Source organism: Parus major, chromosome 7 (assembly GCF_001522545.3).
Source record: "Parus major isolate Abel chromosome 7, Parus_major1.1, whole genome shotgun sequence".
Classification (NCBI taxonomy): domain Eukaryota; kingdom Metazoa; phylum Chordata; class Aves; order Passeriformes; family Paridae; genus Parus; species Parus major.
The window spans coordinates 10014086-10037676 of record NC_031776.1 but is presented as its reverse complement, the minus strand read 5'-3'; the positions used below and the strand labels follow the sequence as shown (position 1 = coordinate 10037676).

The window sequence follows — 23591 nt, the reverse complement described above, 5'->3', positions numbered from 1 at the left end:
ATACATGGTACATAGAATACAGCAGCTTTGTGGGGACTCATGAATCCATCATACTCTCACTTGAGATCTAGATAGTGTAAATTGTCATGCAAATCCTTTAGCAACAAATATATATGTGGCAGAATATATTGTTACCATTGTGCTTAACTACAAATAAGATTCCTAAGATTCTGTTGTGGTACTCTGTTGTCCACTCTGCAGCACGCCAAGGAACAAAGCCATACCTCTTGCATGCTTCTAACTGCAGGAGAAAGGACTGATATGAAAAGATTCATATAAATGTCTCAAGATTTTATGATACTGTACAGTATCCATTTAAAAACACCTCCCTAGTGCACTACAATAATCCTTAAATTAAGGCTGGGAATGGACCTAGTTCTTCCAAAGATCATCAGAAACTCTGTGTTTAAGGTGCTTTAGAATATCAATCACAGTCTGACAGGTAGTTTTTCTTCATAAAGAAAACTGATATCTTATAGTGATGATAAATTTGTCTCAGTTTAGGTGAGGGCAGGTAGTCTGTATGTACATCTGTCAGAAATCTTGCTTCCATCTCTGCAAGTAGCCTCAAAATGTGCATTTGGGACTCTGCCACTTGAGTGAGGGGTTTGGATGCTGCAGGTTTCCAAAGCAACTGGAGGCTGATTGTCACAAATGACTATGGTGAAGAAAGAGGTCATTTGTGGACATCACCCTGCAGAAGTGCTATTTCTGCACAGTTTTGCTGCATAAAATCATTTACACCAGAGCTAACATTATGCCCACTGATCACAACCCCATCATAAAATTGTGGATGCCTCCCACAAAGAGAGAACTGCATTAGCAATTTAATAATTGTATGCCTTCTGCATTCAGCAAACTTCTCTTGATATAGCTAATCAGCATTAATTTAAATGCAGGATAATTAACAGATACACTCATGGATGAGAGCTGAAATGATCCCTGAAAATGTAACCACTTGATGTCTTGTGGCATGCATTAATAGTTGGAGTCCTAGTAAGACAGAACAGACTTAGGGGAGCAGAGGCAAAATCTTATCATGGGCAGCAAAAAAAGATTTAAAAATCCATGTGCATTTCAGAACAGACTAGACTCAAACATTTAAGTGTTTTTCCCTTCAGCAGAAGAACAAAACATTAAATACCACTTTTATCTTCATTTCCCATATTTTGTCTATAAATAAGTCAGCATGTTGGCATATTAACTCTCCAGATATTTGCCATCAACATACAAGTACCTCTTGGTATTGCTACTAGACTTCACATGTGCTGACCCACCAAAGCACAAACAGTCCAGAAAAATCTGTCTGCAGACTGTCAAAGCATGTCCACATGAGAGCAACAAATCTGAATCACAGTCAATATACTCAAACTTTGTTTCACTCACTTGCCAGGCTCTTGGGACTCAAGCAGATCCCAACTTCTTTGCTCAAGTAAACACCTCCTGGAAGTCTGTGACAGTTTTTCCTCAGCAAGGAGAGTAGGTTTGCAGGCTACAACTGTTTTTTCCCCTCACTCTCAAAAACTCATATAGCAGTCACTGAATCAGTGGCTTGCACATGTGACAGATGCTAAGAGCACCTCAGTTACTGCAAAATACTTGGTGTACAAGATCCCATGGGAGAGGCAGATGCAGTGGGCTGAAGAGCCCCCAGGAGAGGTGGCAGCTGGCTCTGTCCTGAGCCAAGAAGACCAGGAGCAGACCCGAGCTGGCTCTGCAAGACATCACCCACATGCAAGCGCATGAAAACCTGACCTGAAAACCACCCAGTGTTCTACAGCAGCACTGAGGGCAGGGGCTATGTCCCAGCTCTCAGGACTCATCAGCTCCAGGTCAGAACTGCCCCAAGGAGGCTTCTCAGCTTCTGCCTTCCAGGCTTTGGTGCTCCTCTCTCTGCCAGCGCAGGCAGAAGGAGCTCACTGCAAAAGCAGCCACAGGAACCAGAGCAAAGGTGGCCTCGCCAGCCTGGCAGGAGAAGCTCCAGCATCTGGAGAGAGACAAGCATGAGGCCACAAGACTACATAAAAGCCTCTGCTCTGGGAAAGGTGGAGTCACCTGCTTTAAAAACAAGAAATACCTCATGAAAATGAATCACGACCTTCTGTGACAAGGGAAGGTCACACGAGAACAATTGACTCAGCTGAGCTGAGCAGCCTTGTGTGCCTTGCAGGGTGCAATGAAGGGTTCCTAACACCATGCCCCCTATGAGGGGGTTAACACATAATTTCTTTTGCTACCTTTGCATTCTACTGGCACTTAATTAAGTACAGAGAGGAAAACAAAGACACAGGGCTGGTGCTGCATGGAAATAAAAATGGAAGTGACATTAAATTTGGGATCATAGCCATTCCTGTAATCTTGCTGTAAGAGCATGATTCTTCTGTTTTTAGTGTACTTAAGTTATGCCTCTCAGTATTATTCTCTGTGAACTTGACAGTGTTCTACACAACATGGAACCAAAGAGGAAGATGTGACATTTCATAAATATTGATGTCAAAGCTGACTTGTTAGACAGTCACCAAGTTATAACATCCATGTTCTTAGTGACATTTTTACCTTCTGGCAAACAGTTTGTCCTTATAGTGGGTACTTCTAATATGTAATTAAGTTTATATAAACTAAGGAAGAAAATGACATACTATTTTGATTCACCACTTAAAAATACCCCAGGGCATTTTTAAACATGAAGAATGTCCACAGTTAGGATTTTTATAAAATACTTTAATCTTTAATCTTGCACTCTGCAGCTATTCAATGATTTTGCCACTAGCAATTTCTTATTGCATCTCCTCTTTTATTCAAAGCTTACCTACTGCAATGAGTTTTTATAAAGAAACACATTAATTAAATATGTCTTGGCTTCACTAGCCTAGGAAAAGACTATTAATCATTTCACAGCACAAGAACAATGTAATACCTGCTATTGCTCTCGGGCATCTCTCACAGACTGACTCCTGCCGCATGATGTAATTGCCTCCAACAACCCTGAGCACACAAAGAGGCTTTCTCTCATCAGCTATTCACTCACCTCACCTCATTGTAAAGCAGCTGATGCATTTGTAAGACGTTATGGGATATTTTTGTCCTTTTCTTACAACACTGTAACAACATCTAGTGAAATAAATTTGCAGTGTCCACCCTGCCACTGGACACGGGGAAGACACCTATGGCTTGAATGGGGTGGGGCTGTCAGTCTCTTCCCACCAAATCCTCCTGAGCAGCTCTCACCAGCACTGAGGACTCAGCACTGAAGAGGAGATGGAGGTTTGTTATGGTCAGCTGAGGTCACTGAAAGACAGTATTTTTAAGGGGGGGGAAAAAAAAAAAGATGACAAATTAGAACAGTGAGTGATGATTTCGTATCACACAGCCGAGGCACAACTTCATTCCCAGTTTTCTAATGTCATTCCTGAGTTGGACTTCAGTCAGAATGAAAAGATGTTTCATGCGCATTTCATGGATAGTTGTCACAAGCTCCGTTAATATTTTATTGTGTGAGAAAGGTAGAAAATAAGTTGTGGCTTACAAATAAAAGAAGTAAATTATTCCTTGACCTTGACTACATTTTTTAGAAGTTCTCCAGTATGTTGACAATATGTGCTAGGCAGCAATTATTTTCCAGGGAGAATGTTCCTTTGATCCCCTACTTGTATGTTCATTAATCATGGGACACCCTCAGATGTGCAAACTTCATATTTGACTAACATCTAAAAAAATCAAAACATTTAGAGTGACTGATCATTACACATTTATTTTACCTAACACAGCTAAAGGTATTCAGATTAATGTTCAGAACTGCCTAGTGTGCTTTTGGGTGGGACTCTGGCTACTAACCTCAGTTGCTCTTTGTGGAACTGGTTATCTATTTAAGTATGTAAGTTTGAACTGGTTGACTTTTCTCCTCATCAGAGGTCCAATTAACTGAGCTGACACTGACTCCATTCCTCACTTTTCCGCTCTCTCATGATGAATCAAGGTATGCAGGAAACCACAGGTGTCCCAGGTCTTCTCTAACCCTTCTTTACCACCAATGGCCTCTACCACACACTTCTGCCATTCAGCCTCTCTGATCCCAATTCCCTTTCCTTCTCCTGCTCAAGACACGTTAAGTGCTCTTTCCAGGACAACAATGCTGACATGTACCTGTCCCACTGCTTTTGCATGCTACATTTAGGGGTGTATTTGATTAAGAACTTAGTAAAAATTCCCTTTCATCAACTGGCTTGCTCTGGGATTTCAGAAAGGGAAAAGCACTTTGAGGTCACAGGGAGGTGTTGCCATACAGCACAACCTGGGAGCTGGAGCAAGGGAGCAGCTGGGACAGAGCAAAGGGACGTGTGATCTGTCTGAGCAAGGTGGGAAATGAGGGTGTGAAAGGTGAGAGTTGAATGCTAACAACTTGATTGCTTGGCTCAGACCCTCTCCTTGTCTTCTGCTGCGACTCCACCACATCCTCTCCTCTTCCTGTCCTTGGTTGTCCCTAGCTGTTTTCACCCTGGCTCAGTCACACAGCTACCATGAAAATTTGTGGCTGGTTGATGCTAAGCCAGCGTCTAAAGGCCAGTGAGTAACAACTTCACCCTGTGGTATGTCCCTGCACAGCCACCATGAAGGGCTGAAAATCCCCTTTTAGTTGTTTGGACAGCACTACACTTTGGAAACACAGTCCTGCAGGATCTACAATATCCCTCAAGTATTTTCTTGACAGCCCCTCCTGCCCCCTGTCCCTTCCCAAAGACATGCTCAAGTTCTCATTTTACGAAACAAGTATTTGAGACACAGTGACCTCAAACAGGTCACTTTCAAGGTACAAGAAGCAGAACAGACAACCAAACCCACATCCCTAATCCCTAATACAAACCACAACCCACCCATCTTTCCTCTTCTGTTCAAGGCTTAGATAAATTCCCTTCACAGTTTGCAAATCAGAGGTGTAATTGATATATTTGAGAAATATCAGTAAGCAGGGGTAATTGATACATCCCATTAAAAAAGAATGACATGTTTCTTCAGAATTAGTAAGATGTACAAACAGAGGAGCTAAAAGAGCAAAGGTTTACTTATAAAGTTAATATGAGACAGGAAGTGGTACTTTCTGTGCTTACCTTCAGCACTGTGATATTCCATGCAAAACTCTCAATTGCTTTGCTTAATTTTCTTCCTTTCAAACCTTCTTTTGTCCCAAGGTTATGGAGCTCTTCATGGAATTCCATTCCTAAAAACAGATTGCCATATCACTCAATGCACAACTGATTTTCCCTATAAAAATGCTGAGTGAGCATTTTCAGTCTTGCAGGTGGGACTTCCTACAACCTCCTCTGTGCTTTCCCCACTTCCTTTTCTTTTTTATGACTCCATCCTGGGAAAACATTTTCCAGAATAAAGGTGCTGTGTACAGTGTTGGGGCTGTGCTTCCACTTGGTTTGTGGCTCTACTTGCCAGTGCTGGGGTTCCACACAGGCACTGGTCCCTGCACAGATACTCCTCCAGCACTTCTGCCTGCAGCCTGCACTGCTGCCAGTACTGTGACAAAAGGCAGTGGCTTGTCACTGTCCTTGAGTTGATTTTGCATCTTGGACGTCTGTCTGACACATGTGGAAGATACCTGTTCAGCACAGCAAATGCAGGCTCCAATGCACATCTCCTCATTAATCTTAATCAGTCATACAGAAAAGCCCTTCTTTTGTACTCCACAGTGATAAATTACATCAGAAGCACATAATTCTAATCACAGGACTGTGACTCCTGCAGCATGAAGAACAGACTTCCAACCACAGCCCTGTTGCATTTCATTGCTGGTTTCTGTGGCAAACATCTGCAAATCTGTTGCTGGATACAAAAATTCAGGAAATCTGGGAGCAGATTAAAAATCTACAGGTATACCAATTAGCCCATCAAGTTCACAAGATCTGCACATTGTATGCACACATTTCTCTGAGTCTGGTGTGGATTGAGAGACAAAATGCAAAAGAGCTGCTTGTGCTCCCTTAACTTGTACCTTACAAAGGCCAAACTGGCACTAAGTAACTCCAAAGCATCTGAAGCCTATCCTGGTTGAACAAACCAAGCTCCATCTCCAGTTGCTTCATAGCTCTCCCTCCCTTAACACTTTAGGGTAAATGTCACTCACAAATTTGAGCTACATTGAAATGACATCAAAGAAATGCCAATGGAAAGAACATGTGTGCAGTGTTGGTGCAGAGGCTATTTGGCAGGCTGCTGAAGGACAGTCCAAGGCAGGCTTGTACTCCGCACAGCTCGCCCAAAGCACCCCTGGAAGATTAAAATTGGTTTTCCTTCCTGTGCACCAGCTCCAGGAGCTCAATAACACTGAGGTATTCAACCCCACACAATGCAAGATTTCTCTCTCTACTCTTTATATTCCAAAACTTCACCCACTCACAGGCTTTGCTTGTCAAGGCTAACGGAGTTCCTGCAGTACATCCTTTGGAAAACTGTCTAAATAACTGCACCCAAAGCAAGATTTCCTTGCAGGTGTGTTTCATCCCAACTGACTCACAAATCATTTCACTTCAATTAGGAAAACAGTATCTTCAAATTACTTGCTTTGTCCTGGAAAAAAATTGGAAGGCTAATGGATCTCAGCTCTACATGGACAGCCCTGCCTTCATGCAGCATCCTTTTAGTTATTTTTCCCTCACTTCTCCATCTGCAACTTGGATACAGCACTGCTCCAGAAAGAGGGAGCCACAAGCATTTGTTAACCTGCAACACCAGTGAAAGCATTTAGCAGGGTCAGTCCTCCAAGCTGCTGCTGACCTCTGTGCATTAGGCTCAGCCTGAACATTTAAAAAAAAAACAACAAAACCAGTCACACAAGAACAAGTCTGGGAGAGCCAGCAGGACCCTGAGGCATCTGGAACCTGCACTGAAACAGGCTATGAAGCAGAGGTCTGGTGGAACACATGTTCAAAGGAAGCAGCACTGGGGTGAGGTAAAGGACAATGTCACAGGCAATTGTACCTCTGACACCTCTTAATTCTGAGTGCTTCATCTTGCCACATTAAAAGTGTTACATAAAAATTTGCCTGGGTAACATTTGCAACAAACCAATTGGCAAATGAGCACAGGGAGGGATACCTCTCAGTTCTTTCCTCTCTCTAAATCCCATGGCTTCAGAGAAGCAAGCACTACATTTCTCTTCTGATTGAGTTTCCTTCTACAATCAGAAATTTTAAGGCTAATAAAGCAAACAAAAATGAAAATACAAGAGGATGCAGCAGCAAACTGAACATGCTTGAAAAATTTCTCTTTTTCCAGGGGGAAGGAAGGAGAAGGGAACTGCATGAAACTCTGGACATCAGTGTGGTGGCATGATACTGCATGGTATTTCCCATACACATCTCCTGCACACAGACTCCAGTGCCCAAGCAAATGCTGTGGGTTCTTCTCTCTGCACAGACCAAGCTGGGCAGAAAGGTGGCTGATGCTGCTGAGAAGTACTGTTCTTAAATTAGACCTTCTGGACACCCTCCTGGTGATGCACTTCATTGTTATGTTCCTTTCCTAAACCCTCTGCACACGATGAAGGCCTTGGGCAGAGGAATTTTGTGCTCCTTATGCAGATACAAAGAACCCAAGGCATATCACAACGATGAGGCCCCACAACCTCCAGCCAGACATGGCCATTTACCTCTCATCTCTTTGCTACCACAATGACAACATGGTCAAAGAGCAGAGACTAGATTCCATCCTGCTCTTGTACCACATGGAATCAGTTAAATGCTACTTTTGAAAAGGCTTCCAGTTTCTCCTAATTAAAGAGATGAACTGAAGTATTTACAAAACAGCAGTTACATTCATTATTCACATTTAATAGAAGCAAATGGCTGTAGCCTGCATCACTTGCCAAATCCAAAAATGCCTATCAGAAACAATAATATTTATAATTGTTGTGGTCCTGTGGGTATAGAAACCTCATGCCTGCTCTGTGTTCAAAGGAACAACTGAGCTAGAGAATGCACTCTGTAAAGGCACCATACCTTCTCACCCCCATCTTTTTAATGCCTTTTTGGTTCATTTGACTAATTTAAATGCTGTCAGACAGTTCAGAGCTGTAGAGCAGATGGAGAAACAACTTCTAAGGTGAAAGCTGAGTATTTTTGTCTGATCCCACATCTGCATTTCTACTGGAAGATGAGCCTTCAGGAGGGTAGAGCATGCCAGAGAAAGACCGGAATGCTCACTTACATCCAGGTGAAAAAATGCTACATTAGTCACAAACTCTAAGTAAATTATGGCACTTTATTTCCCATCTTCTACTCAGAACTGCTCAGTATAGATGGATTACCTGCTTTCTGGCACTGAACAATCTTGTCATGAGTGGTGTCTGCCGTCTCAATAAGAACCCTGCTCTCTTGAATCATCTGTAAAAAAAAAAAAAAAAAAAAAAAAAGGAAGAAAAGATTAGCATTACAAGGGTTTCCTGCAATATCTAACACACAGAAAGTACATAGGTTGAAACTAGAGAGGAGGTTTGCCCTGAGAGCAATATGCTAAAAACTGGATCCTTCCTTCTTTCCTGTGGGGGGCTCCCAGATCTGTATCAAGCTAAGTATTAGCTGCTCTGAAAATGTTTTCTTCCAAAAGTTAATGAACAGCTGCTTTACAGCTGTGAGACACCAATGCAACCAATATGAAGGAAACACAAGTGATTTAAGAAGAAAACAGATTTAGCAGACAAACTTCATTCTATGTTCAGCAAAGCCCTTTCTGTTATTTTATTAAAAGGAGAAGTTAGTCCTCAGCATAGGTGGTTATTAAAAATGTTATCAAGTGATGAATAGAGCTAATTTCCAGAGGTATTTAAACCTGGATTTTATTCTATACAACAGCTCAGACACTTATAGTAGTTCTTGAATTTCTCCTCTGAGAAATTAAAATCCAAATCCTATCTTCATTATTTCTGTTGAAGTTTACTAGAAAATACAACAACACAAAAATACAAACCAAACCAAAACAAAAAATCCACTTAAAACCAACCAAACCAAAAGCAGTAGTTTCAACAAGCCTACTCACAAGTTTCAAGAGACCTCCCTTAGACATCTTCCTATAATAGCCCATTAACAGCAAACAAAGGGTGCATTACCTGACAGGTTCCTGAGCCTCCCTACATACAAATACTATTCTCCTTTGCTGATAACTAACCTCCAAAACCTCTCAGAAGCCCAGGCAAGAAAGAATATTGTTCCATTTTTCCCTTGTGTGAAATTGCAAAAGGTGGTATATACCTCTGCTAGGGAAGGCAAGAACATGCTGTATAACAAACTGTGCCTGACAATAACCTCACTGTCCTGGGATGTTCACCACAAACCTCAATCAAACAGCACCAAAGCAGTGCCAGTTAGAAATGAAGGAAACTGAAGAGTGACTGCCTAATGTTACACCCTGAAAGTACAGAAGTCACCACCTGAAAGCTTTGCCAAAACACTGCAACTGCTAAAAGCCTCCCTACTTTCAAGTACGCTTAATATGAAAACCCAAGTAGTAGGTTTCAATGATTTTAGTGGAAGACAGCATAACAGTAATAAATTAACACTTGCAAATTAGCACATCTTATACTGTTTTAATTAGACAGAAGGAATGAGAGACGCTTCCACTTGTCACACTCAAACTTCTAAATTCCGGAGGAATTTAGATCCAAATTTTGCTCCTCATCCCATCTTTATTTCTAATTAAATATACTAAGGCTGTATTTAATAAAAATACTTAGGCCTTTCTTTTGATATAAAGAACAACACATGGAAAACAAAATCCATTATCAGCTTCACAGGCAGAGTGAAAAAAGCCTGATATACCTAGAAAGTGGAAAATTGTTTTTTAACAGAACATACCCAGTGGATATGCCTGAGATTTAAATTACTTTTGATAGTGTCCTTTGCCTTTCATTTTTATTACTTACTTGTTCATGCATCACATTGATTCTTTTCCTCTGATATTTTCACTTGTCATCTGGACACACCCAGTCTCTGGCTTTTCTGTACCCCAGCACATTATCCTTTGTGCTGAAGGAGCCATTCCACTGACAACTACAAACGCTGAAGGTTGCTCGGAGCAGCGAAGACAGTCCCAAAAATCCTGCAAGTCACTGAAGAGGCAGCCAGAGGCCAAACGTGCACGTGCAGAGCTGGGGCCCGTCAGGCAGTGCCTGCACTGCCAGCCCAGCCAGGGGATCCCAGCATCTCTGTGGCTCCTGCACCCCAGGTAACCAGCACCCTGGGCTTGGGTCCCCACTGTGTCTGTGCCCACACTTCCTACCCAGCAGCAAGGTTTGCCCCGTGAGGTCAGCTGCAGCTAAACTGGTCCAGGACATCCAATGTGTCAGACCCTCCTGTGCTCAGATCCCTCAAGCAGAACATGACTTGGGAGGTTTATATATACACATACATACATAGATATATTTATACAGCCACAGGAAATTATCCCACCATGCACAAAAAAAAAGCAGGCTTGAGAATCATGCAACTACTGGACCCACTCCCAGGAGTTTCTGGTATGCCTGTTTAAAGATTCTCAGACATGAAGGTATTGCATCCATTTTTTAAGAGCAAACTAGCACTAGGATGTCAATTTTCCCTTACTGCAGAGCAGGTAGAGCAACCCTCCATTCCTTTGATGCTGACATCAAAGTCTCACTGCTCTCAGCTCAGCAAGAACAAACAATTAAAACCACATCATCTAGCAGAATTTAACCTGTTCCCATCTTCTTGCTCAGCAGTAATCTTGACAAAAATAAGCAGCTTTTGTTCCATGACAAATCCTGAGAGTGGTTTCAGAGTTCCTCAGCTCAGTGACTGAGGTTAAGGGACAACCTCAGTTCATCACCTGGCATGCTCCCTCACATGTTCTTCTAGGAAATAATGCACTAGAGAGAAATAGTGGGACCCAAGCCAGCTATGAGATACGATTTTAGCTGGCCTATGGCACTTTTACCACCTCTGATAACAGAGTGTGCAGGACCCCACATGAGAGGCCAGACTCTGCCCCCAACAAGAGCTGCATGTGCAGTTTCAGAGGGCACGAGGTCCTGCTTCCTAATGCTGCTGTAAAAGATGGCAACAACAGGATAGGGCAAGGACAAAGCCTAGGTGTTCACTGGGAAGAGACTGATTCAAACAGACAAGAGTACAACAGGCAAGTAACTGCTATCCGGGAATAAAGTTACAGCATAGGGTCATGGTATTTAGATACACTTTTTCTTTTTTGTCACTAGTTTTGAAATGAGACCATGATTTCCCAGTCTGAATCATTCCCTGCTTTTCCAGCTGCCATCACATCTGAAACCCTGCTCGAGGATGTCACCTACTTCTAGAAGTGACAAGGACCAGAATCCCTAAAAACACAACGTGGAAGGCTGTGAGATTTTCTGCTGGGAAGGTAAACCCATAAATCACAGCACAGCCTGAGATTTTCAAGCCCACTTTTGTAAGTAATATATCAAAACCCACCAGCCTATCTCAAAAGTGAAGACTGAGCTTTCTGATGTTTGCATCACAATTTTCCATGCACCTTTCCTCCGCTCAGATCCACACTGAGCAGCCCTCCAGGCAGCTGTATAGTCCCAGCCATCTGGCTGGAGCCCATCAGGATGCTGTTGAATGTCAGCTCCCAAAGGGCAGCTTGCTTCCGTGAGTGACTCCCGCAGAGCAGGAGATGTCCTGCTCCCTCAGGACTCCCGTGTTCCACCAGAGTGTGTTAACTCCTCAATGCTGAGCTGCAAGGGATTAAGGTCCAAGTGACATTTACTGAAAAGCAACCTTTAGAGGATGGATGTTGGTATCTGGGTCCAACTCGGAGGGAGGAAATTTTTACCAGCTGCTGAAGCTGGAAGGATTTCTTGGGACAACTTGCATTTCCCATGTCAGAAAGAAAGCGATAAACTTTACCAACCGGTGTGTTTAACATAAGTGGAGGGGTGAGGGGGAAATTGGACAAAAACAAGAATGAAAGCACATGAAACCCAATTCCACCAGTATAGAGAAGAAGTATAAACTTGATTCTTATCAATCCACCTAAAGCTCTCTGCAACAATCATGGTGGATTCTCAAAAAAAAAGCACAGGAAGCAGGAGGTGGCCCAAACCCAGGAGTTCTCTCCTTACCCAGTATATGAGACCCAGAAAGTAAAACAGACCAAGGGTTGAAAACGCAACTGACCTGTCTCACTTTAGTGTCTAAGAATAGCATGGAATATCAAATTTAAAATCCCAGTGCTTCACACAAAGAACAATGCTTTACTTTGTCACTTCTGTTAAACAAAATAAATTTTAAGTGAAATTTAAAATATCTTAATACTGATGGCATCATATTACTCACATGAAATTAACAGTGCTATTTATTGCCTGTACTGAGGGCAGTTTAATCACAGGATCAGTACAAACTGAACAAAAGAATGTTCTTTTTACTTTAATGAACTCTTGTGCTAAAGACCAATTTCTTCTTTTCATTGTGAATTATTCTATAAACTGAAAAGGAGAGAGGAAATTAACACAGCAGTCTCACCAAAAAAAAAAAAAAAAAAAAAGACAAAAAAAGAGAGGAAAAGCTCCTGGTGGCAAATTAAAGTACTGCTCCTGCTGGAAAGATAAACGAGAAAAAAGGGACAATTCAGGGAAATCTCTCACAAATATTCCAAAGTTTAGAACAGAAATTGATTGAACATCAGGCTAAAAGGAAGCTTTCTCTAAAGTGTCTCCTCATGGACATTATCCCAATCTTCTCTGCCTTTCATTGACAATGAAGAGTTTTGCCTGGTTACAAAAACAAAACCACAAAAAAACCCTCAAAAACAATCCAAACCCATCATCAATCAAAAATATGAGGTTACAAAAACAAGCCAATTCAAAAAAACAGCTGAAGAGCAAACTGAGCTCATGAAAATTTGAAGACAATTCCCTTTAGCATTGAGTATTTCTTCTACACACCTGGGACAAGAAATAACCAGGCCATCAATTGTGTGTCAGCAAGTTTTGCAAGAAAAGGAAGATGGGCATGCAGTGCCAGGACATAGGAAGGAATGCTGTGGCCAACATTCTATCCCTCACCTTGTCTCTGTCCCAGTATAGCTCAGGCCAGAATTCAGTATCTGAGTCTTTTCCTGCAACAGCCCAGCATCAGAAACAGCTATCAAGGATGGTTACATGATTTGGAAACATCTGAAATACCTTACTGGCACAAACTGGAGAAGAAACTGCATAAAATTCACCTTAAATTGCAACCTCACGTTTTCAGTTAGAAATATTTCTGGGAAAATATGGAATCATTGTGGCAGAATGTGATCTGTGAAGATCAGTCCTCTACAGAACAACAGAAGTAATGGAAGAAGAGAGAGAGAGAGGTCAGTTTTCTATATGCTTATGCTAAAATAGCCTGAAGTACCCAACTGGAACTTCCTTCTCTAAGGGAAGTTCTGATTTGACTCTTTTTCTGGTGCTGTTCTAGAAGTGACTAATGGACATAGACAAACAGAGCAAGAAACTTTGAGAGCAGTGGGTGAGAGAACTGTAAGAAGCAGAGAAAGAAACGAGACTTTCATTAATAAGAAGTGGAAAAATAAACTGACTTTCCCAGTCTATGTCAAATTTTGGATGGAAAATTATTTAAAACAAATACAAATGCAAGACAATGTCCATGGGCTGGACTGTGTTTGACGTCAGTGCGTTATGACACTTCTTTGGCAGAGGATGCTCTGCAATATCCCTTGTCTTCAGCTGCTTAGAAAATTGTGAAAAATGTTCCTCTGGGGATGACTTGATCCCAGCTGAGGTATGAATTTCAGTGAAAAAGCTCACAAAAATCTACTTAGTCATTTTGCATTTACATAATAACTGGGGAAAAGGACTTGATTCTTGGTAATGTAGTCATGCCTGCACCAAGACAAGCCCAAAAAGACTGCACATGAAAGAACACCAGACAAAGAGAAGCTCACCTCACACACACTTCAGCAGACCTCTGCTGGCACGCATGGACCATGTCAACAAAACCACTGCCATTAAACAGCTCTACTTATTTCCCAGCAACCTCACAGATGCTTCTTCTCTTCTCAAAAATCCCCAATCTACCTCCATGTTAGCCAAGATGTTCTTAACTACCCTGCCATCTCTCAGCAGTACCTGCAGCCACCCTGTCCTTCCATGTCTGCTTCAACATAGCAAGATCAGGCCTGTATACAGAGAAAAACATTTATGCCAATGTGAGTTTATATAACAAATAGCTTCATTCTTCAATCCTTTTTACACTTCTTTTTACTTACAATTTGAAAAGACATAGATAACTTGGACTTCTCATATTTCTTAGAAGAATTTCTGTATGCACATGAACCAGGAGATTGGGTAAAAGCAAGAACATTTATTATCACTTGTTTATTGCTTTTGATTTTCAAATTATTCAATCATTTGATCTTGGAGGAAAATAATGTTTAACCAATAGCTGAAGTGCAAAGTGCACAAGTGTCCCTGAGTTCATGCATGCTCGCACCACCACATGAATATATAGTGCAGACACAGTAACCACAATCTGTTTCCAAACAATTCTCAACCAAAAAAAAAAAATAAATCCTAACTTCACAGGATTACTGTTTGCAATGAATAATTCAACCATCTGTCAGGTCCAGCTGGGCCCCATTCCCTCTCTTCATATGGAGTAACTCCTTTTTTAGGTGTGATCAAAGAACACCAGCATTAATTTGACAGGTTGTGAGGCACACTGCATGTGCTGCCCACCTGAGCAACCACTGACAAGGGGGAGCACACAGGTAGAGAGGCAGAGTGAGAGCCCTAACTCACAGGAAAGGAAAGCTCTGAAGAGCAATTTCAAAAGTGACAGGGTACACTATCCTAGGAGGTGTGTGTGGGAAGCAACGACAGCATGATCAGAATCCATTCATCATGATCTATGTATGGAATCAACTAAAGCTGTAAATTGAAATTAGCCATTCTACACTGTATTTCTGATCATTGACACACTTTTCAAAAACGTCTGTGTATTGCCAATAGTCCACCTTACTTTCTTGATTTTGGCAAATCCTATTCCCTGCTCTCCTCTGCAGAAACTCCGATACAACCCAGTATTTTCAATACTTCTCATATAGGAAGCCTCTTCCTATATGAGATTTGGCCAACAGTGCAGAAGCTCCACTAAACTGCTGCAATGCCACCATAAAATGAGAAACACAGTCCTGACAAATTGTTCCGGTTCCTTAAACAAAGCACATTAAATTTTATTCTAATAAGGTCTCTCTCAAAAGAAGATATTTAACGCAGCGCACAATAGTACAATTAATTTCCCAGGAAATAAAACAAACTGCACAAATGGGTCTTTGTCTATCTCACAGCTGACAAAGGCTGAGCAGGAGGGAACAGACAGTTAATTGTTTTCCAGATCATTGTGGCAGGTTTCTGAGCATTCACACCTCCATTTCCCTGGACCCTCAGCCCTGTTTATGCCCCATTAAGCACACAGGCAGAGTCTATTTTACCACTTGCCGTGGTAAAATAAAAAGGTATATTCCATTGGCAATTTTCTGTAAGGGGAAAAATTCTAACACACTGGGGCTGTTTTTATCAGAAATTATTTTCAAAGCAGGCTTTTTAAAGAATGCGGCACATTGTGTTTTCAGAAGTGGTGAGGAAGTGTTTGCCCAGCACTCAAGTTCCCTGTGCTGTGGGGCCCAGTGAGTGAGGCAGAACTGAAGCCCCACTATGAGATTTAGGGTCAAACATTTTTTCCATTTTACTGTAAAAGGAATTAAGAATTATAGCTTGTTCATACAAGAGACAGGCAAATATAAACAGATTTAATTTTATGCATTTAAAAATGCTCTTAGGCCTTTTAATTCGAAAAGTGCTTTGAAGTAAAGACACATGCAGCAAGCATTGTGGATCCAGTTCCTTGAAGCCATTATATTTATCAACAATATAAAAGGCTGAACTGTAGTATATCTTGAATTAAAATCAATAAATAAGCTAAAATATTTTATATTGCTTTCCAACAACATCTCCTTGTGCTCTCATTTGCACAAAAAAAAGTATCTAAAATAAATATACCCTGGATTATATGAAGTCATTATACAGCAAGGAGAATCCCCTTGTCAACGTTCAAAATGCAAACCCCTTCCCATACTGTGATTTTCAAGTATCAAGATTAATAGAGACAGTTCATTTATTCAGACATAGAAAAGGTGAAAGAGATTTCAATATTCTGCTGCTGGCATTGTCTCAAAAGGCAAACATCCAAAATACAGCAAAACCACTTATTAAATCCAGCTTTTTTTTTTCAGAGGTGAATAGTTTTAGCAAAGTAAGAGGCATTCACAGCCAAAGTGGGTAAAAAAAAATAGTATCATGTTCTTCTTAACAGAATTATATCTCAAGTCAATCCTTATGTAGGCAAGGCACAACTCCTTTCTCTGTCTCTCTGATTTTAAACCATTTACACGCTCTCTTGACATTCAAGTTACATCTTCCCCCACTGGAGACAAATGTGAGAACAACCATTATTTAAAACAGTTATACAAGTGTTTCTGCCTACATCCAAAAGAGGCCTTTCACCTATTTAAATTGAAAAACTGTTTCCAAAGTACAAGGAGGCCTTGAAAAGTCCCATGTGTACTCTTCAGTATATAATTACAAAGATAAGAGATGACACATTCATTTTGGTAAAACTCCATTAAGCAGGCCTCCAAAGACAGAAAAATCTCTTATTTATGTGCTATTTGCTCCTTCAGAAAGACATGGGACCATGTAACAAATCTACCTCAGAAAGGTTCCATCTAAAATAAGGCAATCAACTGGGTTTGCAAATCCTTGTTCTGGTATTGTTACAGCTGGCATTTTATTACCATAATTTAATCACTTCCAAGTAATAGAAACTATTCTGGAAGGAACCCAGGGGTTATTTCAGAGTACTTTTAGTATTCCTGTTTTAATCACCATCAGTGACTTCCCCCACCCTACAAGCTGATTTTCCCCTGAAAAGTGTGTTATAAAGGCAAAATTGAGATGGGAAGGAGGTGGGCATTTGGCACATTGTACAGTCGGTCAAAGCTGCGATCACCCTTTGCAACATATCAGGGTCTCTGGAAGCAATTGCATACTCCCAGATTGTTCACCATTTTATTCCTTATGAACTCAAGTTGCAAAAAAACCTGCTGTCCTCTGAACATGAGTCGTGATTCAGCCTGGCTGCCACAGCGCAGTGTTTAAGTCAGGCTTGGCAGAACTGTGCATCCTGCTATCGGTTGCTGCAGACCGCCAAAAAAGTCGGGAAGCAGCAGGGCACCCTATGGCCCAAGAGGCACAGTGTGACAGCAACTTCTGCTGCTGGAAGCCACGCACAGCTGTTGCTCAGTCACCCACAGCAGTGACATATGTCATACAATGAGCAGCAGCACTCATCTGGAACGATTCCAGTTCATGTCTCTACATTTGTGTAAGCATTCCGGTACCACACTGACCTCTCCTTCCCCAGAAGAAGGTGGGCATTTTAACCTTCTCTATCAACTCTGCCATGCCCGTCCTAAGAGCAACATTTCATCTGATAGGGGCAGGGGCAGTGTTTAACAGTGCTGCTGTAAAAGCATAGGGACAGGGAGAGCTCAGCTTTGCCTGGGAACTCCCATGCTGCAGCTCCCTACCTACTGTCCTTGTGCTCTGCTGCGGGGAGGCCAGCAAAGGGCAGCACACAAATCCTGCTGCTTCCCAAGGACAAGGACTAACAGTGCCAGACTGAATTGCCACTAGTTTTGCAAATAAAGTCCTCTTCAAATGTCAACCTGCGCTAGCCACGACCATGTTTAAAAAAGGAAACAACAACAAAAAGCCCAGTGTGGCATTGTGGTGATTTTCAAGGGCAACTTTGCAGAGCCCGAGTCATTTGAAGAGCCTTGTTTATTTAACTGGAACATTTGGGCGTGTGAAAGCCAGCGGGTACAGCCTGTCCCACTCCCAGCAGCGGGGAAAGGCAGAGGTAGCAGTGTGAAGCGCTTACCAGGTCATATGCTGCCAGCACCTTCTTCTGCACATCGGGCACGGTCCCCAGAGGCTCCAGGTAAGGAAAGGTGTCCTTCATGCAGAGGGCCACCGAGGGCGTGTTGTCACTGCTCACGAGGCGCGAGGACAGGGTCAGGATGCACTGCTTGAGGCTGGCGATGGGCGGCAGCCCGCACAGCTCCTTCACCGACACCATGGCGTTCTGGGGAAGCGACACAAACACCTCAGCACATGTGGCCACTCACCACTCAGTCCCCCCTGCCTGCCATTGCCTTGACAGCTTTCTTCTTCTCCCCTCTGATGGGAGGCAGTGTTATCCTGCTGTTCACCATCCCTGGGCCCTCCATGGACCACTGGATTCCATCTCCCACAGGAATTCCCTGCTAGTCCCATTCTCTGTCCCGAAGCCTACTGCCAGCTCCAGCTTTCTCCCAGGCTCAGGCATCCCAACTGCTAGCTCTTCAGCTACTTTGTATTGCAATTCCAGCCCTAATAGGGACAAGTTCTGGTCCCCAGCATGTTAAACCATCAGCTTAAAATGCTATTTCTCTTCGCAACTGCTTAGACTCCAGTCGCTTTTGATGCTCTAATCACTTTGTTCTCCCATCATTATCATCTTCCAAGAACAAGTTTGACAGACCTTGCATTTCCCATGGGAAAGGCAAGCAGGCAAAACTCACTTTGTTTTCAGCCTTACATTATCACATCATAAAGAAATACAAACACTCTTTCCCCTTCATAGGTCACATGTAAGAAAATCAATACCGGATATACAGGTCAAACCAAACTGACATGCCAGGATTTATTTATCAGGTCAGAGGACATTCAGCTGACATGCACCCATCATTTAGCTTCTTGAGTTGTACAAGGCGTGACCAAGATGCACAAAACCCAAGGAAGAGTATTGTAACAACCCATACCTTGCAAATGTTCCTCCCACAACTTGCTGTAAAAAAAACAATAATCAGACAACGCCTCGCTAAGTTTTTTTCTCATTAATTAAATATGAGCACATGCAGTTAAATCCAAAACTGTGTCTTTACACAGCATTCCCCAGAATATGATCTTTTACTGAACTTTTGCTAGGAAGGCACATTAATACTGTTCCTGAGTCAAATTCAGAGTATTTTCATTTATGTAGTTCATATATAGTGCCTGACCTAGACAGAAGGTGGAGTCAGCAGTTCAAACTAGTTAGTTTCAAGGCATGAAGGAAAGGAAAGGCTGGGAAGAGTTTCCCATTCTTAAAAATATGCTGAGACTATTCCTTTGAGAGTGATTTAAAGCTTATGTCATTTGGTAAACTTTTCCAGCTGTCAACATTTCATTTACTTTAGACTCCATCCAGAAGAGTGGGGTCAGTGAAGTGCTGCGCGTTTTTCTCCTGTTTTTGAGAGACAAAAATGAACTGTTTCTGTATCTTTACCAAGGAGATAGCTACAGCTGATTCCAGCTATTTATTAAGAAAACCCTCATTGTTTAATGCTACTCAGTTTTGTTTCTAGGCAGTGCCTGAAGCTCTGAGTTGAGCTGTCCTTTAATCAACCTCCAGTCGCTCCCACCACAGAAGAGAGCGTTGGGGACGTTCTTGTTTGGTTTTGGTGCCACTTCACACCCTGCCAAGATCTAACCCAAGCACTTGTCACAGTGCTGTGCATCTGGGCCCTGATGCTGCTGGCCACAGCAGGCTCTGCTGCATGCAGCAGCACGGGTGCAGGGACAGACTGCCAGGAGACCCTCTGAGCCAAGACATGGCACTGATGTCTGTGCCAGCCCGCAACCAGCCAAGACAAAACAGCTATTCAGCAGAGAGGAAACTGCAATCCAAGTGGCATTCAGTGCCTATGTTCAACATCTGCAGCCCTGGGGCAAACAGTGGCAGCACACACTTGGAAAAACATGCTACTCTTTGCACAGTGGGTTTCTTTGGGGTACACAAGACCTTGATGACACATCCACTGACTGCTTCTTATACTCAACCAAAGAAAATTCAGGGCATAACCCTCACTCAATTAGCAAACCACCAAAGAAAATTCAGAGCATAACCCTCACTCAATCAGCAAACCAAAACCTTGTTGATGTTTTCTAGAACCAATAAGGAAATATAGTAATTATGACCAGTGGCAGAAGACACAAATGTACTCTCAATTCTGCTTTCTCAGGAAAAAAAATCAACCAGTAAAACATGTTTGGAGAGGGCATACTGATTTTTAAAACATTTCTGCCTAATGCTACGTTTGCTTGTTAATTAGCACCTGTGACTATCAGCCTGCCAATGTCCATTTAAAGGTTGGAAAAAGCTGTGGGTCTGGAGTTTCACCAGCTTCAGCAAGGCTGCCCTAGCAGCAGCTCACACCAGGACTTTCACTTCCACATTCAGGACACACCAACGCACACAATGCGTTTCATACCTGCATATTTTCTCTCATGTCAGTAGCCTCTCGCAATGGATGCACTGCCAGCTTGAAGATGTCATCAATAGTCTTGAGACCAGTGTTCCTCAGCATGGTGTACTCCCTTGCTTTCTTCCCTATCCTCACTGAGAGGCTGCGCTTTTGTGCCTTCCCGCCTCCACTTCGGTTGGTTATTGCAATGTGAACAAAGAGGGTTACGTGCTCCATGATATCACCAACAAAAGAGCGCAGTGGGATGTGCCTGTATCCAGGCTGTAAGCACTCCAGTGGGATGGTGTACTGTCCTATGAACTCATCCCCAATGTAGTCATCATCTAAAACAACAAAGCGGATCATGGCCAGTTCCGGTAGATTGATCTGGAACTCAAAGCTTTCATCAAAAATGGGGTTATCACTGTTTTGCTGCACAGTTTTAGTTCTTTGTTCGGTGCAGTCTGCAGGAATCCCATGTATTTCTATGCAGACATAGGGGTCTATGACATCCCCTTTTGCACAAGCACCCTTGGGCTTTGGAAAATTCTGACCACTGATAATTTTGACATGTAGGACCTGGGGGGAGACCCCCGGAACAATACCCTTGGTATTTGCGCTGAAGTAAGACACTTCGTCACGCATCACTGAAGGCCTGAGAACGTACCCGCATCCCCCGTTCTGTAGAAACCAACCAGTGTGTAGGTCCATCATGGGCCCCGGGGTCTGATAGTTCATTGCCACTATCTGGCAACCACAGTTCCAAAAATCTTGAGGATTTAAGTTACTGGAGTCTATCCTCATAGCACTCGGGTACACCCTGGACAGAAACTTTTTGTTGTAGTTAACAAAATCTTCAGGGTATTCATTTGCAATCCGACTGGCTTCTGCCTCACTGAAGGAGCACATTTCCCAGTAATTCTGAGATTTCATGGAGGTCTCAAAGTCTTTGTACTGGATAGATTTGCATAGGGACACCAAGTCAGACAACTCCCTGCAAAGCCAGATCAGCTTTGGTTCCCTTGAGAAGTCCTCTGACAGTCTTCGGGATATTTCAGCCTCTTCATCTTCATCTGTGACCTCTCCTTCTGATACATCCTGGTCACAGGGCAGTTTCTTCCCCTTCACAATGATCTTCATTTTCAGTTTCTCAGGTGATGGGAGGTAGGCTTCTGAGGATAAAGGTGCCTCTGTGTACAATTTGTTTCCAAAGATTCTTTTCATGTGTTGCACCACCACCTTCTGCTGCTGTACAGAGCAGTGGTTCCCCAAGCACAGAATGAGAGGGTATTCTGAGGCAAAGAAGGCCAGTTTGTTTATTACTTCGATGACATTTCGAAAGGCAAGTGGCGATGTCACGTTGTTGCGGTTACAAATAATGGGTTCGTTATCTGGGCCGTCACAGACGTCCAGTTCAATACTCCGGCAGCTCATCTTTAAAGCTCTGACGTAACCATTGATATCAGCTGGGCCCCTGAGCTGGTCTTCTATTAGATATGTATTGTGGGATGCATTGATGTAGTAATGTGACAAAGGCTGTGTCATGTCTTGGACTACTTTTTTGTGCTCTGGGTCAAAAATATCACATTCTGAGGACAGTAAGTATTGAGTAAATCCATCAATCGCAAGAAAACCTTTCAATCGTCCTTCTTCAGAAAGCTCATACCTGCGAATAATATCTAGACACATTTCTTCTGTTATGTGGGTCACTCCTTGCTCAGCCTCTAAAAACAGCATGAGGTCATTGGCATCCAGGTACTCTTTGTTCTTGGAGATCTGCACAAGTAAGAAATACACTTCAGGTCTTGTGCAAAGTTCACTGAACGCTTCACAAAACTCTTCTTTTGTTACTCGTGTTGTCAGTTTCTCCTTGCTCTTCTGAATTTCTTTAAATTTCAATCTAATCTTTGATTCCTTTAAGGTGGGGTTAAGCTGCTTTATTAGCTCCACAGCTGTATCTTCTAACATTATGCCATTGCCATCAACATCTGCTGCTTCGAATACAGTTTTTAACCAGGCAAACCGTGGGGTATTATGGCTGTTTTCCATTAAGTCCAGGGGTTGTTTGCTACGAGAAACTAAGTACCTTAATCCTGATACCCAAATATTGGCCACATCAGCTGAATTGGCAACCAAGTCAAGGGACTCATAGTTCTCACCATGAATGACTGACAGCGCACAGTCCTCAGAAATCTGATCTGCAAGTCCATTATTCCTGAATGTTTCTGTGTTCTTCCCAAGTCTGATTTCTTTTATAGCAGAAATATCAAGCTTGGCTTTGTCCAGATCCTTCTTGGAAGGCTCCCAACGAAGAGCCTGCAGGTCAGGATCCAGAGTAAAAAAACGGTTATAAATCCGAGAATTTGGACGAACTTTCTTCAATTCACACCCAGCCTGCATAAAGCTGATACAGTCGCTGGCACTGCTTATTTTCTTCTCTGATGGCATGCTGCTGAAGGACACTGTCTTCTTTCTTCCACATTTTTGGTTCGAAGGATCCTGTGGAATAATCACATTTTAAAAAATTAGCACGCTTTCTTTGGCCATTCCACAAGTGCATAAATTATCAAAAAGGTACATTTATGTAAAGATAATTAATGTTCTTCTGAACTTTAAAACACAACATTCTTATTCCTTCCCATGATTCAGTTCCCTACTGGGCTATAAAGCAACTTGATGGACTGTCGCCATTAGAGATAGCAAGTTTGCATGAATGACATTTGCAGCTATTAAACTGCCTTCCAGATCTCAGCAACTTGCTACAACTGTGAGGAGACAGTATCCAGTTGTATACGTTCTGTCCAGTTTCAAAGCAGATACATCACACTCTTGTGTCCCCACTTGATTGGAAAAGTAGTTTTTCTGGTCATTTCTGTGTACAACAACTACAAAGCACTGCAGGAAAATGGACAGCCAGACAAGAAATCCAAAGCCTTTGTCTTTAGGATATTTATTCTAACTCCTCTTGAGAAAATACTCAGCCAGACATGTGACTGACTTTTCAGTATCAACTACTTCTTGCTGCTGGATGTAAACCCAGCTCCCTGCAAAGCTGTCTGTAATGTTAGTGCAGCAACTAAATTTGAACCTTTCCCTGCATATTATCCATTCAAAACATCTCACAATAATTATAAAGTATAAATCATTCTTTTCTCTGCATGATTTCCATCTACCCCATTAGTATGTAAACTATCCAACAG

At 42.3% G+C, this 23591-nt stretch overlaps 1 protein-coding gene across 1 annotated transcript in view; it reads right to left on the bottom strand.

The window, feature by feature from the left end:
* PLCL1 (phospholipase C like 1 (inactive)) overlaps positions 1-23591 on the bottom strand; it is a 178664-nt gene that overhangs the window by 17043 nt on the left and 138030 nt on the right. The window contains exons 2-5 of the mRNA XM_015634697.2: positions 20419-22890; positions 18006-18209; positions 8312-8387; positions 5106-5215 (exon numbers count right to left, since the gene is read on the bottom strand). Coding sequence (XP_015490183.1) covers positions 5106-5215; positions 8312-8387; positions 18006-18209; positions 20419-22890 — 2862 coding nt within the window. The remainder of the gene's footprint in view (positions 1-5105; positions 5216-8311; positions 8388-18005; positions 18210-20418; positions 22891-23591) is intronic.